The 9,170-nt window shown below is 45.0% G+C and overlaps 1 protein-coding gene across 1 annotated transcript in view; it reads left to right on the forward strand.

Moving 5' to 3' along the window:
- LOC109642916 (uncharacterized) overlaps positions 1 to 3,721 on the forward strand; it is a 51,579-nt gene extending 47,858 nt beyond the window's left edge. Inside the window, exons 3-12 of the mRNA XM_069515139.1 lie at positions 1 to 84; positions 190 to 280; positions 380 to 562; positions 737 to 889; positions 975 to 1,018; positions 1,114 to 1,785; positions 1,902 to 1,998; positions 2,293 to 2,478; positions 2,592 to 2,744; positions 2,848 to 3,721. The exon at positions 1 to 84 is cut by the window's left edge and continues 161 nt beyond it. Of these exons, the coding sequence (XP_069371240.1) occupies positions 48 to 84; positions 190 to 280; positions 380 to 562; positions 737 to 889; positions 975 to 1,018; positions 1,114 to 1,785; positions 1,902 to 1,998; positions 2,293 to 2,478; positions 2,592 to 2,744; positions 2,848 to 2,893 (1,662 nt within the window). The 5' untranslated portion in view covers positions 1 to 47 and the 3' untranslated portion in view covers positions 2,894 to 3,721. The remainder of the gene's footprint in view (positions 85 to 189; positions 281 to 379; positions 563 to 736; positions 890 to 974; positions 1,019 to 1,113; positions 1,786 to 1,901; positions 1,999 to 2,292; positions 2,479 to 2,591; positions 2,745 to 2,847) is intronic.
- Positions 3,722 to 9,170: the final 5,449 nt, after the last annotated feature.

The following is a 9,170-nucleotide window of genomic DNA, read 5'->3' on the forward strand; positions in this document are numbered from 1 at the left end:
AGAAGACGAAGAAGACGAAGAAGAAGAAGCTCATCCTGAAACACATCATGTGGACCCTGGTTGTGGTTTTCGTCCTTGCGACAGGTGAGAACATCGACCTGTGTGTTGAAGTTGTGTGTGATCGTTGAATGTTGGTTATGGTGGTGAAGATATTTGTTCTGATTCTGTTTGACTCCGTCTTGTTTGCAGCTGGATGCTGCGCAAAGACATATACAAATCCAGAAGGAGGCCTGTTGGTTCAGTTCTGTGAAGATAAAGAAGCTGTGTCTCGGATGAAAAGGTAAATTAAAACAGCTGAATGAACTTTGTGTCACTAATCTGCTGTGGCACCTTCGCACTGTGACTGATCATCCGTCGACTCGGTTTATTCATTTCACAGCACCTACGTTGGCAGCGATCGCATTTGGAGCATTGACTGCAAACCGTTCATAGCTCTGACCACAGACTGCTCCTGGTCCGGGTTCATCAATGTATTTGAGAACGAACTCAACTTCAACTGCAAGGCCAATCACGTGATCACCGGCGTCTACAGCATCTACAGCTCTGAGCACGAGGACAGACAGTGGGTAGCTTGTTCAAACGTCATGATTCAGTAAATTGGTTTTAATGACGACTGAAACGTCACAAACAGTCCATGACCTGTCAGTGAGTCGATCATCTGGTCACGGTCTTTTCCTGTCGATCTCTCCGTTGTTTATTGGTGAATAATAGTTTATTTCATCTGTTGTTGTTCTAGATGGAACTTCCTCTGCTGCTCTGTGGATAAACTCATCACATTTGATTGCCGGGAAACTCCGAAGCTCAACTACTACACCGAAGACTTTGATTGGCATGTCCCCGGAGACAACTACCTGACAGGCGCCCGCACCTACGGGAACAATAACAATAGGTCGGTGCATTTAATGCTCGTGACGAAAGAGTCTGCTCAGGATTCATTATTTATTCATAACACAATGATTTTGTTCAATGGACAGGGATCATCGCTGGAGTTTCAACTACTGCAGAGCGATGACACTAGGTGAATAACAGAATAACGTCAAATACAACAGGTTATTATTTAATAGAAGAATGTAATTTATGAATTTAACCTGGACTCAATCGTTTTTCCTCCAGACACCCAGGCAGTCAGTTCAGAAATCCTCGCTGCAAACAGTCCGATCCTAACACATCTGACTGAAGGAGACGTTGTTGTCCCGGCAACGAAGAGCGCTAGAGACTGCACCAACTGCCGATGGACGAAGTCAGGTAAGCTGGTTGAAGTGGCGTACACCGTGAGTGACTCCTTCAGCAGCTCCAACAAGGCCACCATTCAAAATGCCATCGACGGCTTCCACCTGAGCACCTGCGTTCGCTTGGTTCCTCTTAACGGTCACGCCAACTACGTCAACATCGTGAAGGAAGGAGGATGTTGGTCGTATGTGGGAAGAAACGGAGGGGCTCAGAAATTATCTCTGGGTGCTGGCTGCCTCAGCAACGGCATCATTCAGCATGAGCTCCTCCACGTCCTCGGCTTCTGGCACGAGCAAAGCAGAACCGACAGGGACATTTACGTCCAGATCCACAAAGACAACATCCAGGACAATCAACTGCGAAACTTCGACAAACTGGACTCAAACAACCTGAATGTTCCATATGACTACTCCTCTGTCATGCATTACGGCCCCACCGACTTCTCTAAGAACGGACTGAACACCATCTCCGCCTTCTCAGCCACGGCCACGATGGGCCAAAGGATCGGCATGTCGGAAAATGACATTCTGAAAATCAACAAGCTTTACGGCTGCAGTAAGTAAATAGATTATACATATATATATATATTTGTTTATTCAGTTGAATCCACTTCACATGTCTGAGACTGTTTTTCACTGGAACTCAATCTGTGATTGAACTTGTTGTTGCAGCTGATTACCTCCATAAGAAAGGAGAATGGGACAATGAGTTGGGAGAAACTCTGAGTCGCCACTGTCCTTCTGGTCAGGCTGTGTCCAGCATCACAAGGTGAGCAGCGCTAACGTTAAACTCCTGTGATTCATTATCACTGTCGATAAATACGTTCGTAGACCCTGCTCTGAAAAGTGAAGCCAATCCAGAAGTGCCTGAAACCTGTCTTGTTTTTAGTGACCAGCAGGGGGCGACTCCTCTGGTAGTTTCTATAGAAAACGTCTCCTCTGGTAGTTTCTGTAGAAAACGTCTCCTCTGGTAGTTTCTGTAGAAAACGTCTCTAACGACTTTATATTAAATCAAACTGTGCAAATGCAGGTAATTGAAATTGTTTGTTTTTCTCCACTGCAGTTTTCACGACAACGCAGCAAACGATCGACTCTGGGGGATCTCGTGCAAAGCTTTCCAGGCGACCAAGGCCTGTTTCTGGTCAGATCAAGTCAACGACTTCCAGGGACAGATGAACTTCAACTGTCCAGACAACAAAGTGATTGCAGGGGTCTACAGTGTCTACAGGAGTTTATCCACAGACCGACAGTGAGTTCCTGTTTGAGGTTCCTCTGTTTTCAAGTGCAGCTGCAGTGAAACACTTCATCATAAGAACTGCGTTGATGTGGGACGTAGGTGAGCTCCTGGTGTTTGTGTTGCAGGTGGAAGTTCCTGTGCTGCAGTGCACCTGACGTTTCCTTGTTCAACTGCAAAGATGAACCAGTGATCAACTACTGGGACGAATACTTCAGCTGGAAAGTGGCCAGCAACAATTACCTCACAGGAGTGAAAAGCTCTTTTGACACTCACACAAAGTACGAACTTTCGTCTCAGCCTCATTTATATTCACAGCCATTCCATTTACGTTGTCGTCCTCGTGTGTGAAAGTGTTTGAAACGCTCGTTTTGTCATCGACAGGGATCGTCGATGGAGTTTCTCGTACTGTCAGAGGAAGGTTCAGTGAAGCTGCTTCTCAAGAGACAAGTGACTGATGAGTGTGTCCGATCATCATGACACCACCTGCAGGTACTTCTGAGAAGTGCATGACCAGGAAGGCCACCGACCTCCTGAGTCCAGCACCTGAAGTACCAGCTTTCATTGTTTCTATTGTTTTATCAGATTTCTGTTGAAGAAAATTCAACCTCCATCTGCGAGTTGTCGTCAGAGATTTAAAAGACTCTGTTGCACTTTATTAAAGCAGCGGCTCTGTGAGCGTCACTGGGTTATAATGGGCGGCATTTATCAAGATCAGAAGTGCTGATGTAAGATCATTAAGAAAGCGCCTGCAGCCATCTCCTCTCATAATGACCTGAGCAGAGAGACCGGCCTCAGTCCCGCTGCACAAAACAAACCCCGTCAGTGTGGAGGTGGTGTTTCAATGCAGCGGCTCAGGGACGTCGGTTTTTCTCAGGACTTGTGTCAGCGTCGGACGATGGCGTGTGTTGTGTGTGTGGAGCAGCTGGCAGACGGATGTTGTGTTGTTTTCCCTCCTCTCTCTCCTGGTGTGTCTTCTTCGGGTTGTGAACCTAAACACTTTCATCGCCTTGTTTTGCAAAGAACTGCTGATCTAGATTAGATCCTGGGCTCGTCCCTCTGTCAGGTGGAACCGGACCTGGCTGCGTTTGTGACTGTTTATCATTCAGCTGTGAATTTACAATGAAATGCTCTGATCTGATTCCTGTGGAGCAACTCATGTGCATATTGTACATTCAGGGGCATCGACAAAAAAACTGTAATTGTATCTTGAGTGTTTAACTTTTTTATTTTCTTGAAATAAAGTCAACATAAAAAACTGGGTTTTTATGCTTCATCTTTTTGAGAATAAACATTTCCTACATTTCAGTATTTATTGTGTGATCGATTTCAACACACAACAATAATGTTTAAGAATCCGAGACACAAAAACAAGATGCAACTTTGAATCCTGCACCAACATGACGAGGTGGTGGAGGTCACCACAGTGTGACCAGCAGGGGGCGACTCCACTGGTTTTTAAGAGGATGCAGTGGGTGGAGTCACACTCCGTCAGGGACTTTCTCTAAAGTCGCTCTAATGAACGAACTTCCCGACAGATTGATTCATGTACGTTTGATTTCATCCCGTGAAACATCTCAGCACCTGGAGGATGTGCAGCTCCTTCACCGATGTTCATGGTCGCTGCATCGTTCTCTTCGGGTTTACGATCAGATATCTGCAGAACCGATGTCCCTCCCATCAGCCTCAGCGGCGCTCATTAAAAATGTTCAGTGCAGATTAGTAAATGTCGTCATTCAGAGTTTAACCAAACACAATCTCCTCGGTTTTAAGGTCACGGTCGCTGTCGTTCGTAGAGTCTGTCACACTGCTGTGTTTCATACAGAGCGGCTGGCGGCTCTGCAGCAGCTGACTCGGGCGGAGTTGTCTCATTCTGCCCCTCCAGATGATTCCAGGAGATAATCCAGAGGCCGAACAGCTGAGAGACACAAACGACAACAGAGCCACACAGCTCCCACAGGGAACAGGATTCCTGAGAGTCTGTGCAGAACGAAGAGGGGAGGGAAAGAGGACGAGAAACAAATCGATGGGGGGGGGGGGGGTAATGAAGCTTGTCCAATCCTGAGGAGCCACATAAGAAAACAGGGATACGGTGAATGTGGCGACGCTGCTGCTGGGGGGGGGGGGGGGGGGAGAGAAACACATTGAAGCAGCAGGTGGAAGCTATTTCTTTGTTAAAATCACCACCTCTCCCTCTCTCTCTGTCTCTCTCTCTCTGTCTCCCTCTCTCTGTCTCTCTCTCTCTGTCTCCCTCTCGGTCTCTCTCTGTCTCCCTCTCGGTCTCTCTCTGTCTCTCGCTCTCTCTCTCCCCCTCCTCCCCCCCCTCTCTCCCTCTCTCTCTCCCTCTCTCTCTCTCTGTCTCTCTCTCTCCCTCTCTCTCTGTCTCTCTCCCCCTCTCTCTCTGTCTCTCTCTCCCCCTCTCTCTCTCTCTCCCTCTCCCTCTCTGTCTCTCTCTCCCTCTCCCCCTCCTCCCCCCTCTCTCTCTGTCTCTTGCTCTCTGTCTCTCTCTCTCTGTCTCTCTCCCCCTCTCTCTCCCTCTCCCTCTCTCTCTCCCTCTCCCTCTCCCCCTCCTCCCCCCTCCCCCCCCTCTCTCTGTCCTGTGAAGCGAGTCGTGGCTCTAAATGGGAACAGAGGTAGCAGTGATCACGCTGGTCTCCTCCAGCCGCCCCTTCCTCAGCTCATTAAACCTCCAGCAGAGCTCCGCTCACCTGCCTGGTACAGGGGGATTAGGAGGGAGAGAGGGATGAGCGGGGGAGGGGTTCCACACTGGGAGGGGGGGGTGTATAAAACAGAGAGCGAGCTAAAAGAGGAGCGGTGAGGTTTGAGGTTTGAATCCTGTGGTCCTCACGCTGAACACCGAGCAGGTTGAACACAGTGAAATGTCCTTGTTGATACCGTCCCTCTGTGATTTATGTCCCACGTGTCCTCTGCTCTGCATGTTTCACTAAGTGTCCAATAACTCAGCACACGTCTCTTTAGTGCACGTCACTGTTATTAATGACATTTTGTGTATGTAGATGTTTTTATTAGATGGTTTATCGTCACTGTGCAGCAACACACAGAAAAATAAATTACATGAACATGGTGGAGACCACGCATGGAGGACATTAATATATTTATATATATATTTATATATATAGGTATCGCTTTGCTCCCAAACAATCCGTATTATCTGTTAGTGGTCTGTTGTTGAATCAATCAATCAAAATTCTGGCTGTAGTTTTGAATACTCTGATTGTAGTTTTGAATACTCTGACTGTAGTTTTGAATACTCTGGCTGTAGTTTTGAATACTCTGGCTGTAGTTTTGAATACTCTGGCTGTAGTTTTGAATACTCTGGCTGTAGTTTTGAATACTCTGGCTGTAGTTTTGAATACTCTGGCTTTAGTTTTGAATACTCTGACTGTAGTTTTGAATACTCTGATTGTAGTTTTGAATACTCTGGCTGTAGTAATTAGCATATGGAACATGTCAGTAAATAGACATTAACATCTGTGTTTTTTCGTAGGTGTCACACGGAAAAGGATCAAACAGACGAGATGAAGAAGAAGAAAAAGGAAAAGCGGAGGTGAAGAGCAGTCGAACACGACACGGTGAGAAGAGAGTCCTGGAGAACTTCTCATCTGTCATCAGTCAGAGCTGAGGCTCAATCCTCTTCTTTCATCAGAAGGACGGTGTCTCTGAGCGGCTCGGGGTTCAGGATTCTGCAGGTGAGTTAAGTTCATGAGAATAAACCTGGAAACATCGCGATGTCCCTCCGTCCACAGAAACACACGAGGGAGCAGAGACCAGTTCACGTGGGTCTGGTTGTAGTTTTCTTACAGAGACAGAAACTACAAGACCTGAGGCGGCGTCCCTCAGAGGACTGTTTACTCAGTCTATGGGGGAGTGGTCTCATGAAGGCGTGGTCATGTTGATGTTGCTGAATGTTAACAGCAGATTTACTGGTTCAGTCACGACCTTAGAAAAGCACACGGCTGACATACATGTGGCGTCACAGGGACGCACACGTAGAACATTCAAGTGCATGTCAGCATGAAAGATAAGAATCTGATTTATTCTGTTTGACTGTGATTGGCTCCAGCTCCTCCGACCTCTAGAGATTAGAGATGATGGATGTCTCGTTGTCAGAAGCCTTTTTGTTTCCCTCTGTTTTCCTCCACCTCTTCGCAGCGAAGCCATAATCCACCAGATGCCTCCGTTAGTTCTGTTTCCATCTGCAGCTTTGTCTCTGTGGCACAGAAACACGAACCGGGTCCGTTTAGCCGAGAAGACCCAAACATTCTGAAATCCTCCAAACCCTCTGTGGGAAACAAAGAGCGGGAGGAAGAGGGGGAGGGACGGATCGATTAGAAGAGAAGAGAGTGAGGAGAAACAACAGTTTGAATTCTCAGTGGAAAACAATGAAAGAAGAAAAGAGAGAGAGAGAGAGAGCGGGTTGAAGGGTTTGAGGTCAGAAAAGAGGAGAAGAAAGACCTGAGAGTAATAAAACGTATAATAGTGAAAGACTGAGGATATGAGAGGAGCTGCTCAGTGTGGCGCTGGATCTTTACAGACCGATGAGACTGAGCGATAAAAGCTGCAGCTCCGTCGACCTTGGCTGAGGAATGTCCCCCTCCTTTGTGTTCAGGGTCAGACGCCATATTCCCCCAATCCCACGAGTCTCTGTGAACCGAGCAGGTCTGGGTCAAAGGTCAAAACACAACTCAAACACAATGGACGCTCCGCTGGTTAAGTGAAGCACCTCTGCACACATGTGGCCCCCGGGGGCCGAGGACAGAGGACTGGGTTTTACTGGTTGTTGTGTAAATGCAGCTTTTTGTTTTTCCTGCTTCTGTTTTCTCCGTTCGTGTCTTTTTTCCACCTGCTGCTTTGTCTCCTGTCTTTGTTTGAAAAGTCCCGACTGAGTTTTTCTTCTGAACGGAAGTTTCCAAATCTTTAAATCTCAGACTCAGAGGCAAATCATTGATGTCTCTGTGGTTATCACCTTTAAATAGAAACGCGTGGATTCTGTAGTGCTGTTGATGTTGTCGTGTGTTCCTGTGGCTGTCTGTTCGGACGTCACGTTCTCACCACCGTCCACTTGGTTGGTGGTTTTTATGATCTGAACGTTTCACCTGGAAACTTGGTGGAAACACGTGGTTTGTTTCAGAGAAGAACAAATTAAATTTTGGTGCGAGTCCACGAACGTCGTCTCACTTTCTGTAACGTTGCCGGATCGTTTTTCAACCTTGTTAGTTTCACGGATCTCAATGAGAGAATCAGACGTGTGCAGACGACTGATGTCAACGTGTGTGATCTCAAGTCTTCTTCATCAACTCGGCCACAGATGCGTCTGACGTCCACACGACTCCACAGCTTCAGAGACGTTAGAGTTTAGAAACACTCATTTTGAAAACACCCTCGTCAGACGTGGTGGTACGGGTGTAAGATCTCGTGGATTTAAATGTGGTTTCATGAGGAGACTGTCGAAGCATCGTGTAACAGCCGATATGTTTGTGGAGTTTCTGCTCGTTTATGATCCTGCATGTGAACCAGAGAGCGTCCGGAGAGGAGCAGAGAAAACCAAATGGTTCAAATCACCTGTTGACAGTTGAGAAATATGTATTTCATGTTTCTAAGTTTAGAAATCTGTTGAGATCTTTTGATCGTTCATTAACTCCCTGAACCTCTGAGCTCCGGCTCACACATGAGACATGAGGTGTTTGAAGCTTCTCCAGGAAATTACATCACAGGAAGTCAAAATACCGACGTAGACACGTTCTGTTTTTTTTAAACAAGGTTTGTTTTCTCCTGACACTGAAATGTTGTGCAGGCTTGTTGTTGTTGTTGTTTATTTTTCTTGTTGTTGTTGTTTATATTTCTTCTTGTTGTTTATATTTCTTCTTCTTGTTGTTTATATTTCTTCTTCTTGTTGTTGTTTATATTTCTTCTTCTTGTTGTTTATATTTCTTCTTGTTGTTGTTTATATTTCTTCTTCTTGTTGTTTATATTTCTTCTTGTTGTTTATATTTCTTCTTGTTGTTGTTTATATTTCTTCTTGTTGTTGTTTATATTTCTTCTTGTTGTTTATATTTCTTCTTGTTGTTGTTTATATTTCTTCTTGTTGTTGTTTATATTTCTTCTTGTTGTTGTTTATATTTCTTCTTCTTGTTGTTTATATTTCTTCTTGTTGTTTATATTTCTTCTTGTTGTTGTTTATATTTCTTCTTGTTGTTGTTTATATTTCTTCTTCTTGTTGTTTATATTTCTTCTTGTTGTTGTTTATATTTCTTCTTGTTGTTGTTTATATTTCTTCTTCTTGTTGTTTATATTTCTTCTTGTTGTTGTTTATATTTCTTCTTCTTGTTGTTTATATTTCTTCTTGTTGTTTATATTTCTTCTTGTTGTTGTTTATATTTCTTCTTGTTGTTGTTTATATTTCTTCTTGTTGTTTATATTTCTTCTTGTTGTTGTTTATATTTCTTCTTGTTGTTGTTTATATTTCTTCTTGTTGTTGTTTATATTTCTTCTTGTTCCCATATTAGGATCGTTTTCAGTCGTGGTGCTTGAGCTCGGCTCGGTTGGCATCAGGAGCTGAAGCACTGTTGGGTAATAAAGTGGAATTATACCTTTAATCATCGCTCTCTCTCTCTCTCTCTCTCTCTCTCTCCCTCTCTCTCTCTCTCTCTCTCCTGCTTTCATTCACTCTCTCTCTTTATCTCCCT

Source organism: Paralichthys olivaceus, chromosome 2, assembly GCF_024713975.1.
Source record: "Paralichthys olivaceus isolate ysfri-2021 chromosome 2, ASM2471397v2, whole genome shotgun sequence".
In the NCBI taxonomy this organism is placed as follows: domain Eukaryota; kingdom Metazoa; phylum Chordata; class Actinopteri; order Pleuronectiformes; family Paralichthyidae; genus Paralichthys; species Paralichthys olivaceus.